Raw genomic sequence first — 19,351 nt, 5'->3', positions numbered from 1 at the left:
TAATTCAGAAGTGATATGGAAACAATAAATGCCCTTTTTATCTATGAAATATTTATCTTTGTTCGACTTTGAAAAGGCTTTCGACTCTTAGTCACTCAACAATGATATATGCTCAGACATTGGCCTGTATGGAAACATTTCAGACTAATAATAAGCAGAGAAATAATTGAATCAACTGTTCTAAATGGGAAATAAGCCACAATTTAACTAAAAAAATGATTTTTTAACGTTTCGACGTCCACATCGGATGTCGTTGTCAAAATACCAAATATTAATAAATTAAACAAAAATGTTGTTGCTTAATAGAAGACGACGACGCGACGCGCTTGCGATAGCCTGGCTTATTTTGTGTAAAAAGGGAAGAAAATCAAGGAGTGCGTGGTGTATGGACTGGTTTCTCAAAAGAAAGTCAAACTCTCACCTAAACTAATTAACAGAGTTAAAATTTTCGCCAAAAAATTGGCATAATTATTTGAGGATGAATGAAGAGACTTATTTACACCTCCTGTCTTTAGTTACACTGCTAAGACAAAAAAAAAAACAATACCGTGATGAGTGAAGTAATAAGTACTCATGAAGAATTATCTGTAACATTGATATTTTTAGCTATATATGAATCATGAAGTGAATGCATAAAGTTTTCTAAGTTGATATAAAAACGGGCCCTCAGTTGAATCATCCCTGAAATTTGTCCCAACTTCCGCCAACATACTACCAACACTACAATAAAACTATGCAACCCCTATCGACAACGATTTATCGAATAAATGTTGTTCCTCCCTGCAAATCGTTTGCACCAACCTAAAGTCTATAGTCCAGGGTACTAAGGATTTTCTGGGGACACTCAAAGATCCAGGTAGCTGATTACTTTTTTAGTTATTGTAGACCTATAGGAAGAAAACCTTCCTGTTTCCTGCCTAGAGTTCGCGTCCGTTTTTTAATTATTAACAATTTAGTGCAAAAATCGCGATTTTTTCGATTTTTTGCACTCCATTCAAAAACTAAATAGTTGAGATAAAATTACAAAATTCAGTTTTTTAGAACATTGAAAAACTTTCAAAATGCCGATTTTTAAAGTCAAAAAGTTAATTTGTTGCTACGCAAACTGCAAAATAAGTGAAAATCATTATTTGTTAATAACTTTTACTAAAACTACCTTAGAACTTTAGTGTTTCACCCAAAGTTGTGCATTGGGGTTCTTAACACATCCTCACAATTTGAGACCGATCCATTAATTAGTTTAAGAGTTATTCTATTTGTTTATCCCAGAGACCTTTATTTTGCAATAAGATAAGACAGAAAATAATGAAGGTAGTGCAATTCTGAGTATGCCAAATGAAAGTAGAAGAGTGATAGTATCAAAATGTATTAAAAAAGGATAAAAAAATAATTAACATAGTCAAAAATCCTAATGCCAAATTTTTAAAATTTTGTAGTTTATAAACATTTAGAATAACTTTAAAAATGTTGTCCGTAGAAACAATATTTTTATATATTCGAACAGATAGTATTTTAACACGAACTTTTAAATAAAAAAATTAGCCTGGGCTCATTTGGGACAAAGTTAGCTTTTAAACAAATTAGACTGTTTATTAACTAATAAATGTCTAGACTAATTGCATGTTTGTAATGTACAGAAAAATTACACACAAATTAAAAAAAGAACGATCAAAATATATTCAGTAGATCCCGAGATATAGAAAATGATAGTAGTTTTAAGTTGCTTTTTATAGTTTTTGAACTCGTGCATTTGTCGGCTCCCAGCTCCCCCTTCACTTACCACGACTAGTCACCAATTAAACTACATTTTTAAAAATTCGTGTAAAATACCAGATTTTCTTATATGTAAAATGACTTTTTCTACAGACAATATTTTTAAAGTTATTCTAAATGTTTTTAAACTGCAAAATTTCACAAATTTGGCATTGGGATTTTTGACTATATTAGATAATGTTTTTATCATTTTTTAGTACCCTTTGATAGCATCAGCTCTCTACTTTCATTTGGCATACTCAGAATTGCCATATCTTCATTATTTTCTGTCTTATGTTATTGCAAAATAAAGGTATATGGGATAAACAATTAGAATAACTCTTAAACTAATTAATGGATCAGTCTCAAATTTTGAGGGTTTGTTAAGTACCCCAATACCCAACTTTGGGTGAAACACTAAATAAAGTTCTAAGGTAGTTTTTGTAAAAGTTATTAACAAATAACCATTTTCACTTATTTTGCAGTTTGCCTAGCAACAAATTAACTTTTTAACTTTCAAACATCGGCATTTTGAAGGTCTTTTAATGATCTAAAAAATTAAATTCTGTAATTTTATGTCAACTATTTAGCTTTTGAATGGGGTGCAAAAAATAGAAAAAATCGCGATTTTTGCACTAAATTGTTAATAATTAAAAAACGGACGCGAACTCTAGGCAGGAAACAGGTAGGTTTTCATCCTATAGGCATACAATAACTAAAAAAGTAGTCAGCTACCTGGATCTTTGAGTGTCCCGAACATGGTCTATTTCTAGCTTATCACCCTGGTCTACTATGCCAATTTTCGTACCGGGTGTCCCAATATGAATGTCTCTCGGCCATATCTCAGGAACCGTCTATAGTATAGCTTTGAGAAAAAAAATTTATAACAAAAGTTGCCTGGGGAAAAGCCTGGAAATTATTTTCATAATTGTAGGTCCACCGCTAGAGGGCGTAATTGAATATCAAAAATTAAAAAATCAAAATTTTACAAAATTTACCTAATGAAAGGGCACTGGAAATCCAATCATCGTATTCTTCATAAAATTCTGCGCATATTTGAGTTCACAAGTTCAAGTCTACCTTTGCAAATAAGAGGTGGGGTGAGTGGGAACCTTCTTATGAAAAAATGGCTCCAAGTCCGGTTCTGCTAAATCGAATTTTGCATACTTGGAATATTAAATACAAGTATGCATTTTTAATCTTGTATTACAAAATAAGACCAAATTAGCAATATAATACCGAAAACGGCATGACGATACCTTTTTTCTATCTGAAGATATCTTAAGAAACATATAAATTTTCAACAACTGTTAATGTCACCGGTAAACGAAGTTAAGGAAAAGTAGTGTGCTATGGAAAAAATAAAGAAACATTTTCCAGATGTACGCGTATATAATTAATTAAAACAACAATAAGACAAACAACACTATAAAATAACAAAGAAATAAAAGCAACTACTTACTTATGTCTTAGTGACTGCCTAAATGTTCAAATTGTTGCCCATCATTTTCGATGAAATCATTCACTCTTTCAAGAGTAGATTGAATACGAACAGATTTAACTGTTTTAGACTTTTATTATTTATTTTATGAGGACGGATGCGGTTCTCGGTATCATGTTGCTAATTTGGTCTAATTTTGTAATACAGGATTAAAAATGCATACTTGTATTTAATATTTTCCAAAGAAAATTAGATTTCTGAAAATAATTAAATAACGCCTCCTAGCTTGCACATTACTTATTAGGAAAATAAGACTCTTACATTGACGAAAACGAGCTGTTTTCAACAAGACCAAGTATGCAAAATTCGATTTAGCAGAACCGAACTTACAGCCATTTTTTCATAAGAAGGTTCCCACTCACTCCCACCTCTTATTTGCAACGGTAGACTGAAACTTGTGAAATCAAATATGCGGTGCCCCTTCATTAGGTAAATTTTGTAAAATTTTGATTTTTTTATTTTTGATATTCAATTACGCCCTCTAGCGGTAGACCTACAATTATGAAAATAATTTTTCCAGGCTTTTCCCGAGGCAACTTTTGTTATAAATATTTTTTTCTCAAAGCTGTACTATAAACGGTTCCTGAGATATGGCCGAGAGCCATTGGGACACCCGGTACAAACCATCGATAAAACTGAACAAGCGAACTGCGCAGTCACATCACTACAATAAATCATATCCGCATAACAGGGTCCGCATAGCCATGATGATTTCCAACCTTCGATAGAAGATGGAACTTAAAGAAGAAGATGAAAATAACGATTATGCTATAGAATAGGGGTCGGCAAACTTTTTTTAATAAGGGCCACAAAAGGTTTTTGGTCTATTACCAAGGGCCGCAATGATTTCGAATTCTTAACTTTGGAGGGGTGGGGGGGATGTTAAGCAATTTTTTAAATTTGTTTGAGACTACGGTAAAATTATTTTATTTTTAAATTAAATAAACATATTCAGTACAATTCAAAGAATATCCGAAAAAAATGTTTCAAGGCCAATTATTGAAAAATAAGCCAACGATGGCAAATTTTTACCGACACCTAAACAAAATGAATTTTTCAGTAGACATCAGAACTCGTTATTGGATCATATGAAACAAAAAATTCAAAAATATTTTAATGGCTTATGAGTTTCTCGAGATAACACTGTCGAATTTCTTTAGTTTTGACGATTTTTGCGTTTTTGATATCGCTCAGAAGTGAAAATACCGAAGTAGTGAAAATCAACACATTTGTTATTGATACCTCACGAAATGTCTAAAGAAAATATATGAAAAATTTCAGGTGGATCTGTCAAGTAGCCTTTGAGTTACAATGTCCACCGCCTATAAAAAGCAGTTGGGCGGTTTTGAGAAAAACACGTTTAGTTTTGACAACTTTTATTTTTAATTTCTTCTGTCGGTCAAGTCACTAAGGCGGTTCTGGGTTACTATATTTATTGCCTCAATGATTTTTATAACTGAGTTACAGGGTGTTTTATCGATTTTGCCCATGTCTTTCTGGAAGCATAACTTTAGAACCACCTTGTATATTTTTTGATATTTGACATAGATATCTCTCATTTAAAATCCAAACCACCCAATTTCTAATCACAATAATAATCCAGATCTGGACTAACAAAATTATTGGGAAATAATTGGACTAATTCTTTCTTTTTTATATGATCAATGAATAGTTTAAATTTCATTACAAAAGTTTCATTGTGCGATCAACACTTATAAATTTGGCAAAGTAGCAGTTCTTAATTTCTAAATAATTTCCTCCCCTAATTCACAGCATCTTTTAAGAACCTTTTCTAAACTTAATTATCGAATATGATTGTTGATTGTGGTATAAGACATCAGTATGTTCTGTCTCTAACTCTTCCAAAAATGCTTTGAATTCACGATGATTTAATCCTATTGAAGGAATACAGTTAAAAATATTATTTATAATTGAAATGACGTTGTCCACTTGTAAAACATTTTTGCACAATATCTGATGATGGAATGTCCATGAACCTAGCAGAGCAAGGTTAGCAGAATGGAATCAGACCAAGTGCATAATTAGGTGCTAATTAGGTGCTAATTAAGTACCCCAATCGCGAATTTAGTGCTCCTTTTTTTTTTTTAAATTATGAAGTGTTCTGCCAGGTACATATGAACTCAGCAGAGCACAACCATAAAAAATATCAAATCGAAAAGTGGACAAGCTTATAATTAAGTACTAATTAGGTGCTAATTTAGTACCCCAATCGCGAATTTAGTGCTCCTTTATTTTTTAAGTTATGACATGTTGTGCCAGGTACATATGAACTCAGCAGAACACAACCATAAAAAACATCAAATCGAAAAGTGACCAAGCTTATAATTAAGTACTAATTAGGTGCTAATTTAGTACCCCAATCGCGAATTTAGTGCTCCTTTTTTTTTAAATTATGACGTGTTCTGCCAGGTACATATGAACTCAGCAGAGCACAACCATAAAAAACATCAAATCGAAAAGTGACCAAGCTTATAATTAAGTACTAATTAGGTGCTAATTTAGTACCCCAATCGCGAATTTAGTGCTCCTTTATTTTTTAAGTTATGACACGTTCTGCCAGTTACATATGAACTCAGCAGAGCACAACCATAAAAAACATCAAATCTAAAAGTGACCAAGCTTATAATTAAGTACTAATTAGGTGCTAATTTAGTACCCCCATCGCGAATTTAGTGCTCCTTTATTTTTTAAGTTATGACATGTTGTGCCAGGTACATATGAACTCAGCAGAGCACAACCATAAAAAACATCAAATCGAAAAGTGACCAAGCTTATAATTAAGTACTAATTAGGTGCTAATTTAGTACCCCAATCGCGAATTTAGTGCTCCTTTTTTTTAAATTATGACGTGTTCTGCCAGGTACATATGAACTCAGCAGAGCACAACCATAAAAAACATCAAATCGAAAAGTGACCAAGCTTATAATTAAGTACTAATTAGGTGCTAATTTAGTACCCCAATCGCGAATTTAGTGCTCCTTTTTTTTTAAATTATGACGTGTTCTGCCAGGTACATATGAACTCAGCAGAGCACAACCATAAAAAACATCAAATCGAAAAGTGACCAAGCTTATAATTAAGTACTAATTAGGTGCTAATTTAGTACCCCAATCGCGAATTTAGTGCTCCTATTTTTTTTTTAATTATGACGTGTTCTGCCAGGTACATATGAACTCAGCAGAGCACAACCATAAAAAACATCAAATCGAAAAGTGACCAAGCTTATAATTAAGTACTAATTAGGTGCTAATTTAGTACCCCAATCGCGAATAGTGCTCCTTTTTTTAAAATTATGACGTGTTCTGCCAGGTACATATGAACTCAGCAGAGCACAACCATAAAAAACATCAAATCGAAAAGTGACCAAGCTTATAATTAAGTACTAATTAGGTGCTAATTTAGTACCCCAATCGCGAATTTAGTGCTCCTTTATTTTTTAAGTTATGACATGTTGTGCCAGGTACATATGAACTCAGCAGAGCACAACCATAAAAAACATCAAATCGAAAAGTGACCAAGCTTATAATTAAGTACTAATTAGGTGCTAATTTAGTACCCCAATCGCGAATTTAGTGCTCCTTTTTTTTAAATTATGACGTGTTCTGCCAGGTACATATGAACTCAGCAGAGCACAACCATAAAAAACATCAAATCGAAAAGTGACCAAGCTTATAATTAAGTACTAATTAGGTGCTAATTTAGTACCCCAATCGCGAATTTAGTGCTCCTTTATTTTTTAAGTTATGACATGTTCTGCCAGTTACATATGAACTCAGCAGAGCACAACCATAAAAAACATCAAATCTAAAAGTGACCAAGCTTATAATTAAGTACTAATTAGGTGCTAATTTAGTACCCCAATCGCGAATTTAGTGCTCCTTTATTTTTTAAGTTATGACATGTTGTGCCAGGTACATATGAACTCAGCAGAGCACAACCATAAAAAACATCAAATCGAAAAGTGACCAAGCTTATAATTAAGTACTAATTAGGTGCTAATTTAGTACCCCAATCGCGAATTTAGTGCTCCTTTTTTTTAAATTATGACGTGTTCTGCCAGGTACATATGAACTCAGCAGAGCACAACCATAAAAAACATCAAATCGAAAAGTGACCAAGCTTATAATTAAGTACTAATTAGGTGCTAATTTAGTACCCCAATCGCGAATTTAGTGCTCCTTTTTTTTTAAATTATGACGTGTTCTGCCAGGTACATATGAACTCAGCAGAGCACAACCATAAAAAACATCAAATCGAAAAGTGACCAAGCTTATAATTAAGTACTAATTAGGTGCTAATTTAGTACCCCAATCGCGAATTTAGTGCTCCTATTTTTTTTTTAATTATGACGTGTTCTGCCAGGTACATATGAACTCAGCAGAGCACAACCATAAAAAACATCAAATCGAAAAGTGACCAAGCTTATAATTAAGTACTAATTAGGTGCTAATTTAGTACCCCAATCGCGAATTTAGTGCTCCTTTATTTTTTAAGTTATGACACGTTCTGCCAGTTACATATGAACTCAGCAGAGCACAACCATAAAAAACATCAAATCTAAAAGTGACCAAGCTTATAATTAAGTACTAATTAGGTGCTAATTTAGTACCCCAATCGCGAATTTAGTGCTCCTTTTTTTTAACTTATGACGTGTTCTGCAAGGTACATATGAACTCAGTAGAGCACAACCATAAAAAACATCAAATCGAAAAGTGACCAGGCTTATAATTAAGTACTAATTAGGTGCTAATTTAGTACCCCAATCGCGAATTTAGTGCTTCTTTTTTTTTAATTATGACGCGTTCTGCCAGGTACATAATATGTACTCAGCAGAGTACAACTTTAATAAACGTCAAATCGAAAAATGACCAAGCTTATAATTAAGTACTAATTAGGTGCTAATTTAGTACCCCAATCGCGAATTAAATGCTCCATGTTTTCTTTCCTTTAAGCCATGTTCTGCCGGGTACATATGAAGTCATTAGAGTACTACCTCAAAAAATCAAAAAAGTCCAAACATACCTATCTTAAATTTAGGTGCTAGTTAGGTGCTAATTAAGTGCCCTAATAACGAATTTCATGCTCAGTTTTTTTCCAAATTTTGGCGCGTACTGCATTCAAGTTTATGCGAGGTCAGTACAAAGTCAAGCCGTTGAAAAAATCATCAATACAGTTGCTGGCCTATCTCACATTTGAGTGCTAATTAGGTGGAGTAGACATACGTAATGTAGTGTATCTCGATAACCGCACTACAAAACTGTACATAATATGACGGTATAAAAGCAAGAAATAAAAGGAGCTCTAAATTCACGTTTGGGGTACTAAATTAGCACCTAATTAGTGCTTAATTATAAGCTTGGTCACTTTTCGATTTGATGTTTTTTATGGTTGTGCTCTGCTGAGTTCATATGTACCTGGCAGAACATGTCATAACTTAAAAAATAAAGGAGCACTAAATTCGCGATTGTGGTACTAAATTAGCACCTAATTAGTACTTAATTATAAGCTTGGTCACTTTTAGATTTGATGTTTTTTATGGTTGTGCTCTGCTGAGTTCATATGTACCTGGCAGAACACGTCATAATTTAAAAAAAAAGGAGCACTAAATTCGCGATTGGGGTACTAAATTAGCACCTAATTAGTACTTAATTATAAGCTTGGTCACTTTTCGATTTGATGTTTTTTATGGTTGTGCTCTGCTGAGTTCATATGTACCTGGCAGAACACGTCATAATTTTTTAAAAAAAGGAGCACTAAATTCGCGATTGGGGTACTAAATTAGCACCTAATTAGCACCTAATTATGCTCTTGGTCTGATTCCATTCTGCTAACCTTGCTCTGCTAGGTTCATGGACATGATGATGGATTATGCAGTGAAGAATAATAAATCATGTTCCGAAAACTGTTGAACGTAATCTATAAGTTTTCTCAACGTTACAATATTTGCTCCTCTTAAATTTATTGCTCCGTCAGTTGTTACTCTTACTAGGTGGTTACGGTTAATTCAAAATTTTCCATACAGTTCCTGACTACTTCGAAAATATCATTTTCATTTGTTGAAATTTCATGGATTTCTTTGAGGAAGCCGATAAGTCTCTGTGCCCAAAACCCAAATCATTGCCCGCGTTATGTTGAAAATTTGCGGAAAAATCACCCCCTGCGAAAGTGATAATATTGATAGCTGCATTATCTATATTTAATTATCAATATTAGCAATAATTAGAAAAAATTTTGAAATGAAAATAATTCACTTTTTCTCCTCGGGCCGCAAACAAATGTCTAAAGGGCCGCATGCGGCCCGCGGGCCGCACTTTGCCCACCCCTGCTATAGAAGGTGAATTGCCTACGTATAATGTGTTTTTCTATTATTGAAAGCCCTTTTGTGTTCTGCTATGCGTTTGTCAAAGGTTTTGCCAGTTTGACCGATGTAAGTTTTTGGACAGTCACCACCTGTCAGTTTGTATGCACCATTCTGTAATTGCTTTTTCTTTTTTGACAGAGTGGTGTATACAAACTGACATTTGGAGACTCTCCAGAAACTTACATCGGTCAAACTGGCAGAACTTTTGACAAACGCATAGGAGAACACAAAAGGGCTTTCAATAATAGAAAAACAGATTCTACGTACGAACTTGATCTTCTAGTCTAGATCATAATCATTATTTTAATGAAGAATATCAAATCCTTCATATTCAAAATAAAGGCCTTAAACTATCTTTATTAGAATCTATGGAAATTAATAAATTAAAAAATACAGATGTAACAACTCTGAATGACCAAATTGAGAAAAACAGCTCCCCACTACTCAACCTCTTCAGTTATGGTTTGTTTTTAAACCAAGAGGAGTAATCTACAAAGACAGTTTCACACCCAAGAAAGTCACCAAATACATCTTCTTTTTTGGTTGATCATATCGGCCTTTGATGGTAATCCATAAATATTATATTATATTAATATGTTGCTTAATAGTTCTAAAAACAACTGTTTTTTTTTTTGTATAAAAGCAGATAAAAAATCTAAAAATTAAAGGAATAACACAGAAAACTCAAAAAATGCTGATATAACTTAATTAACCTATGAAATGTCAATCGTGTCAAAATTTCATAAATGTCATTAGTGTCAAAATTTTTTAAAAGTGGAGTAAACTTGCCCGAGGTTGGACCAATTACAAACAAGCATTACGGCGCGGTAAATTTGAATTACTCCTCCTGGTTTAAAAACAGACCATAGAGACTTTAAAGTGAAGACACATAGTAAAACCCATTATTTGAGAAATAGGCCAGGGTAATAAGACAAAAATATACCCTGTTCGTGACACTTCAGCAGCCAGGGTACTGAAGCGTTTTTTCGACAGGTAATACCTATAGGAACAAATTGTAACTATTTCCTGCGTAGGATCTGGCAACCATTTCTATTTATAAACAATTAACTGTCAAAAAATGGCATTTTCCCTTTTTTTTCTTCAAATCAATGGAAAACAGTGAAACTTATGATTTTTTGAGTACAAATATCTTTGAGATTATGGAAAAAGCTTTAAAATGACATATTACAAAGTTTGATATACTCATTTATTGTTAATATAATTTCGAAAAAAGGTCGGAATTGCAAAAAAAAATATTTTCGCAATAACTGTTGTAAAAATTAGTGTACAAGTTTGAAATTTTTGTCAAATGAGGGTTCTTTGGTGCTTAATATGTGACAAAAATTTCAAAGAGATTCATTCAACTGTTTAAATTTTATTCGAATTGTTTATCTCAGAGAGCATTTTTTTTTGCAATAACATAAGTCAGAAGAAAATGACGTTAAAACCATTCCACAGGTGTCAAATGGAAGAGCATGAGCTATATTTTCAAATTGGTTTAAAAAAAAGCGAATAAAAAATGCATTTATTAGTAATAAATAATTATGTAAAAGTATCGTAAATCTTTCCTTATAAACTTTTTGGATAACTTTTTCCAAAAAAATTAACTTTTTTACCCTGTTTTAAGTGCACAACTACCAAGGAGTGTTATTTATATCATAATTGATAAAAAATTGTAATAAATATATATAATTTCTTATATAACAAAATAAAAAGTTTATAAGGAAAGATTTACGATACTTTTGCATAATTATTTATTACTGATAAATGCATTTTTTATTCGCCTTTTTTTAAACCAAGTTAAAAATATAGCTCTAGCTCTTTGATTTGACACCTGTGGAATGGTTCTAACGTCATTTTTTTCTGACTTATGTTATTGCAAAAAAATGCTCTCTGGGATAAACAATTTGAATAAAATTTAAACAATTGAATGAATCGCTTTGAAATTTTTATCACATATTAAGCACCAAAGAACCCTTATATGACAAAACTTTCAAAGCTGTACACTAATTTTTACAATAGATATTGCGAAATTAATTTTTTTGCAATTCCGACCTTTTTTTCGCAATTAGATTAACAATAAATGAGTATATCAAACTTTGTAATACGTCATTTTAAAGCTTTTTCCATAATCTCAAAGATATTTGTACTAAAAAAACCATAAGTTTCACTGTTTGCCATTGATTTGAAAAAAGGGAAAAATGCCATTTTTTGACACTTAATTGTTTATAAATAAAAATGGTCACCAGATCCTAGGCAGGAAATAGTTACAATTTGATCTTATAGGTATTACCTATCGAAAAAACGCTTCAGTACCCTGGCTGCTCGAGTGTCATGGGAAAAACCTTATTACCCTGGACTAAAAAGCGCACTCTACCGAAACAGCTGTACTGACATTAATTTATTATAAATTTTGTGGAAGGATTGAAAACAAAAGTTTTCAGTGTTTTATTGCGATATTTATTACCTTGTAAAAGTAACATTTTGAAACTCATAACGTAAAGTTATCCAAAAAGTTTATAAGGAAAGATTTACGATCCTTTTACATAATTATTTATTACTAATATATGCATTTTTTATTCGCTTTTTTTTAAACCAATTTGAAATAATAGCTCATGCTCTTCCATTTGACACCTGTGGAATGGTTCTAACGTCATTTTTTTTCTGACTTATGTTATTGCAAAAAAATGCTCTCTGAGAAAAACAATTCAAATAAAATTTAAACAATTGAATGAATCGCTTTGAAATTTTTGTCACATATTAAGCACCAAAGAACCCTCATTTAACAAAAATTTCAAACTTGTACACTAATTTTTACAACAGTTATTGCGAAAATAATTTTTTTTGCAATTCCGACCTTTTTTCGAAATTATATTAACAATAAATGAGTATATCAAACTTTGTAGTATGTCATTTTAAAGCTTTTTCCATAATCTCAAAGATATTTGTACTAAAAAAATCATAAGTTTCACTGTTTTCCATTGATTTGAAAAAAAAGGGAAAAATGACATTTTTTGACAGTTAATTGTTTATAAATAGAAATGGCCGCCAGATCCTACGCAGGAAATAGTTACAATTTGTTCCTATAGGTATTACCTGTCGAAAAAACGCTTCAGTACCCTGGCTGCTCGAGTGTCATGGGAAAAACCTTATTACCCTGGACTAAAAAGCGCACTCTACCGAAACAGCTGTACTGACATTAATTTATTATAAATTTTGTGGAAGGATTGAAAACAAAAGTTTTCAGTGTTTTATTGCGATATTTATTACCTTGTAAAGGTAACATTTTGAAACTCATAACGTAAAGTGATCACATGAGATATTGATCATTTCCTGGGTGCTTACCCTGTATAGTTCCGTGTAAACAAATATATCAATACATCAATCTGATAACAGTTGAGTGACACGTGAAAAACAGCTGGCTTTTTAACCACTCGGGTGCGTGTTACACTCATATACTTCTTTTTTGAGTGGAGTAAGTTTATTCTGAAGATAAGCAACATGTCGCTAGAAAAACTCCATAGGTTATACGGTAAATATTTGATACCTATCAAATTTATACCCCATACGGCCTTTGTGCAGAATAATTATTAAAGTGTAGAAGTAGTGAAATCCAATACTTCGCTCTTACGACTATACCAGGGCCGTAACTACCATTGGGGCAACCGGGGCAGTGCCCCGGGCCCCCCGGCCAAGGGGGGCCCAGCAGGTGCCCCTTTTTTGACCGTGCATAGAGTTTAACGAGGAAAATAAAAATATGTATTTTAAAAGCCGATCCTAACGAAATATTTTCAAATGACACAATTTTAAAAAGACCTTACAGAGGCACCCTAGAATTGAACATAAAGTTTTAATTTTTCACTGGAGAAATTAGTATTTTCGACTAAAATGCAATTAGAACAGAACCCTCTGAGGCCTGAGCTGAGCTGGGGCTCCCGAGACCTTGTCATAAAATTTTAAATTAATACTTAGGAAATTAGTTATTTCGGCGTAATAAAACCTAAAATGCCATTGGAAGAGGGGCCCCCGAGACCTTTCGTAAATATATAAATTGTAACTGAGGAATTTAGTTATTTTGGTGAAATAAAAACTAAAATGCATCCGGAATAGCGGCCCCCGGTCCCAGCTGCTTTGGCTTAACCAATTTACCCCAGACCACATCTTGGTACCTGAACGGAACCACATGGTACCACATATTGAAAAGAAAGGTAAGGGTAAGATGGAATGAGCACATTGGAATCAGCTCTACCAGTACCACAGCATAATAAATCTTACAGCAGTGACGGTATTCGCCTTCGAGAGTGTCACTGCTGAAGGTACCTGATATCGTTTTCTAATATTCTCGTCAAATATGATTCTGCTCTCATTAGGTCTGTATACAATTACTTCCCGACGGTCTCCTCCTTTTTGACATTTTCCTATTTCCGTCAACTTTTCTTCCACTTTTCCATATCGAATTTTACCGCATTCTTGAATTTTTCTTCCACCTTTTCAGTTTTCTGTATCTCCTCAGCAATTTGATTTACCTTTTCTTCCTGCATTTTCTCTAAATAAACCTTCATATCTTCATATTTTATTTTTCCATTCGGTTTTCAAGTGTCAAGAAATTTTCTTTTTATTGTTTCATTATATTATTTCATTTTCTTTTTCTATCTGTTCATTTTGTTGTTTTTCTTTTATATTTTTTAAAGCGAATAAAAAATAAGGTGATTTTAAATTTTTTTTGTGTTGGTCAACTAAAATAGCAACATGTAGGTTCAAGAAACTTCAGTCATAGAATCCATTAAAATGCTTTTTTTTAAGGGGTTAAATATCAAAGATTTTTCCGGACTCGCCTTCCGCAGACCCCCCGGCAGGGGGCCCCCAGATCATCTTTGCCCCGAGGCCCCTAACATCGTAGTTACGGCCCTAGACTATACTTAACAAATCTATTGATGGCAGCATACAAATTTCTTGCAATATGTTATTTTATCTTTTATTCAGAGATGATCAGATTTCTGTCAGAAATTTTACCAGAGATAACAAGAGAGGAAATGGACGAAGCCATAAATAGAATCAAAATAGGAAAATCATGTGGGGAGAACGAAATTGCGCAAGAAATAATAGAGTATCTAGGAGGAAAGGGTAAGGGATGGCTGTGGATAATTTGAAAAGAAGCTTGGAAGAATCAAAATATGCCTAAGGAATGGGAAAATAATTTAATCGTACCAACTCATAAAACGGGCAAAGAAACCCAATGTGAAAATTACAGAACGATGTAGGTACTTAGCTCAAGGTGGTAGGCCAAAGATCCAATGAATTCAACATAAATAAGGGACATATTTTAAGCCCATTGTTGTTGGTCATAATAATGGACAGGACTATAAAGAACCTTAAAGCTAAATAAGAAAGCCTAAATACAATAATTAGATACAGGATCTTGCAACCAGTAAAATTACAGAGGTTACTCTATGCAGATGATATTGTACTGGTAGCTAACAATAAAAATAAAATGCAAAGGCTAAGTGAATTCGTGGACTAAAGAAGTACTTAAAATGAAAATGGAGGTGAATATAAATAAAACAAAAACGAGATGATACATAGTTAATCAAAATGAAGACCGAGACAATAAGGAGATTAAAATGTAATGGAACATATTAGAAAAAATAACACCAGACGAATATCTGGGTAGTACATAATGTAACTGATGATGAAAAAATAGATGCGGAAATAACAAATAGAGGAAATAAATCTACACGAATATACTACACAATTAATAAAACAATACTAAGACACAAAGATGTAAAAATGAAAGTCAAGGAAAAAATTCACATTTCGATAAGAGTGCCAATAATAACATACGCAAACGAAAACTGGACAAACGACCGAACTGGATACTGGACAAATGACAAAGCAGATACCTTTTACTGAGTACATTAAACAGAAGCAAATGTTGTGGCTCGGACATATAAACAGAATGAAACCAGAAAGAATTACAAGGCAAATATTAGAATTGGGAAGCAAAAGGAAAGGGAGAAGAAAAAGAGGCAGAAGGAAATGGATAGATCAGATCGAAGAAATCGAAAGGAATATACATCAAAGTATCAAATAATTAAAGACGATAGATGATACGCCATAGGAGAGAAAGAAAGAATTCGCTTACCAGATCAATTTTTCTGATTTTCTGATCTGGAAATTCTTCAAACGTACTAAACATAAATAAAATATAACCTATTTTCCCAATACATTCCATTAAAATCGACTATAAATCTAGCAAACCTTTTAAAATATTCAACAAATGCAAAAACAGTTAAATATGCAGCATAAGCATTTTTTCTTAGCTTTAATAAGCAATAATAACAGGTATTATTTCTTTTTCAGTATATTATTACAATTTTACATGGAAGGATTATGGAGACGCTACATTATCCGGTCTGTTAAACATGGTGAAAGTCTTGACGTTTGCATTGACTGAAGGGCGGGTGGCAATTCACTGTCATGCAGGTATGTAAAAATGATAAGATTAACGGAAACATGCCATTCAAATTCATTCAAATATCGATTCTACCTACATCATTTGAATGATATAATAAAGTGATTACTAAATTAGTATACTATTCCTGGTTATCGTTTGACGTTTGAAGTTCATTAACTTTCAATAGGGGTTTCCTTTAAATAATAGCTTGGCAGAGGAGTATTAGTTTTTATTGGTTAGATTAGTTGAACAAAAAAACGAGCACATTAGCATAATATATGACAAAATAATAATATAATAATACTAATATATGCCAGAAGATATACATAAATAAGCAGTATATAGACAAGTGGAAGTAGATAGTCTACACGGAAAGATCATCATCATAATCAATCTGTCTGCGTTCACTGCTGGATTTAGGTCTCCCTCAGCTCTTTCTATTTGTCTATGTCTTGTGCCACTTGTATCCAATTACTGCTATAGGTCGTCAGTCCATCTGGCTGTTGGGCGTCCTCTGCTACATCGTGGTTCTTTTCTTTGCCTCCACTCGACAATATGTTTTGTCCACCGGTTGTCTCATAATCTGGCGACGTGTCCTGTTCAATTCCATTTTAGTGACACCATGGTTCCGATAGCGTCTGTTATTTTTGTTCTACGATGTATTTCTTCGCTTGGAATTCGGTCTCAAAGAGAGACACCCAGCATCTGACGCTCCATAGCTTTTTGAGTCACTCGAATCTTGTTCTATTTTCTGTTCAATCTGTACCTTTTTTGTGAGTGTTAATGTTTCTGCTTCGTACAGGTAGCAAACACTGGTAAAGATTTTCCTTTTGAGGTATATGGGTAGGTTGGATGTTGGATTTAAATACATACATAGTTTAATATACCTACCAAACATTGCTCAGGCTAACTCTATTCAACTTAGGCGCTCACATGTCTGGTCTTCTCATTCAACCAATTTTCCTTTGCTTCTCTTATTTTGTTTTGCCTTTTTCTGTATGTCTTGTCATATCTTGTTTTGTCTACAGTTTTAATGATCCTTCTGTTCTTCATTAACTTAAGTATTTTATCGGTTATCCAGTTGTTTCTTATTTTTTCCTTTTTTTGTATGTTCATTTTTGGTATGGTATGGTTTTGACGCTGGCAGGGCCCACTTGTGAGTCCTTCAGATACTTAGATCTCCTACGGCAGGAACATTGTATCACCCCTATCATACGGACCAGGTCCAAAAGAAACTGGTCCATCGGGCTCCCACGTCTGTCAGAAACAGCAGGGGCTGCAAATCTGAGCTCCCCTACCGCCCCGAAAGTCTAATCGTTCAGCAGCTTTATAGCCTCACAGAAAGCCACAAGTCTCTTCAAAAAAATTTATAGGAATAAAAGGCACATTTCGAGCATATAGTTTAATCAAATCTTGCCCAAGTATACTTTCGCTAACTTAGCATCATCAGGGGCATCTGAAATAAGCCAAAAGAATGCCATTGTAACAAAAGAAATAAATGGAAAAAAACTTTGACAAAAAATCAAAGTTGGTGTTAGATAAAAAATTACAATAACGTAGACTTACTTCGTCTAAACAGGAAGAGATCCCACTAAAATGTAGATAACATTTGTATGGCAAGAAAGTAATTAAAAAGATTTAGCAACTAATAAATAGCATTAAACACACACTGGACGAAGGACAAACAGATCAAAAATTAATTACAATTTGCCGGATACTACATTTTGCCAAGGAAAATGTAAGAACAATGAATGACAGTTCCTTATTTTGGCGATAGGGTTCGAGTAAGTGATAAGTGACAAATGACAACTGTTGTGACTTTGGCAAATATTGTGTACAGTCACTACGTAGGGAACTGTATATTACAAGAATTTAATGTAAATTGAACACCGAACCCAAGTACAACGAAACAGTAGTACAACGTAAGCCAGAGAGTGAAATTAGGAGTGATTAAGAAATATAAATTGGATGATGGTTAGAATGTGTATCCAGTTCACAAATTCAAACTTGTCAAAAAAATAAATTTAGTTGTTAATTGGTGACAAATGTAGTGGACATGGAATGGATGTGAGAACTGAATAGAATACAGGGTGTTTCATTAATAATTGTCCATATAGTAACTGGAGAAACCTTAGCACAAAATACGAAGATTTAACCTAAAACACTTAAATAAAATGTGGTTCCTTACTGAGTTACAGGGTGTTTTATCAAAAAATGTAAAAACTATTTTTGCTCAGCATTTTAAAACTATTAGTCATATCCCTTTCATACTTGGTAGGAAGTATATGTACTGTACAAACTACTAAATTATGTTAAACAAACGTTTCTGGATATTACCAGAGGCGTACGACGGGGGAAAGTGAATGGTTGACCCTTTCCAAATTCTACGCCACTGGCGGAATTGCTATTTTAGTTCAATTTTTGGATTCTCTAGTACTTTCTATGAAAATAATATACTCTTCATTCGTAACGATAAAGTCATTAGTTTTCGAGATCTTTAAAGTTAAAAATGAAACGATACGGTTATTTTGATTAATGTATTGTGTCGCTTATTTTAAATTTCAAATATCTCGAAAACTAATCATTTTGTCGTTATGAATATAGGATATTATTTACATAAAAAGTATTGGAAAATCAAAAAATTACACTAAAATAGCAATTTCGTCAGTGGCGTAGAATTTGGGAAGGGTCAACCAGCCACTATCCGCTGTCGTGCGCCTCTGGTAGTAGCTAAAAACGTTTATTTATCTTAATTTAGTAGGGTGTACAGTACCTACACTTTCTGCCAAGTATGATAAATAAGGATACGCCAAATAGTTTTAAAGTACTGGGTGAAAATCATTTTTTAATTTTAATCATAATATTTTATGAATCATATAAATTATTCAAAATAACTGTGCCGTTTCATATTTAACTTCAAATATCTCGAAAACTAATAATTTTATTGTTACCAATGACGAGTATATTATTTACGTAGAAAGTATTGGAGAATATAAAAATGGCACTAGAATAGTAATTCCTCCAATGGCGTAGAATTTGAGAAGGGCCAACCATTCACTATCCCAGGGGTCACCAATTAGTTTCCCTGAGGGTCCGTTTCGAAAACTTAAGACATTTCCGGGGTCCGGATTTAATGCTACCTGTGTCTGGTTATTCTGACTCGGTTTCTTTGCGGATTCTTGTTAAAAAATATACCCTATAAACAAATCAGGAGGGTGCTGGGCGAAATTTTTGGGCAGAAATTGTTTAACAAATTTTTTAA

General features: G+C 33.1%; 1 protein-coding gene across 1 annotated transcript in view; it reads left to right on the top strand.

The window, feature by feature from the left end:
- The window catches only part of LOC114337384 (protein tyrosine phosphatase domain-containing protein 1-like), a 229,024-nt gene that overhangs the window by 159,210 nt on the left and 50,463 nt on the right, over positions 1-19,351 (top strand). The window contains exon 4 of the mRNA XM_050663166.1: positions 15,996-16,118. Coding sequence (XP_050519123.1) covers positions 15,996-16,118 — 123 coding nt within the window. The remainder of the gene's footprint in view (positions 1-15,995; positions 16,119-19,351) is intronic.

This window comes from Diabrotica virgifera, chromosome 10, assembly GCF_917563875.1.
Source record: "Diabrotica virgifera virgifera chromosome 10, PGI_DIABVI_V3a".
Taxonomy (NCBI): domain Eukaryota; kingdom Metazoa; phylum Arthropoda; class Insecta; order Coleoptera; family Chrysomelidae; genus Diabrotica; species Diabrotica virgifera.
This window is presented reverse-complemented; position numbering and strand designations above follow the sequence as displayed.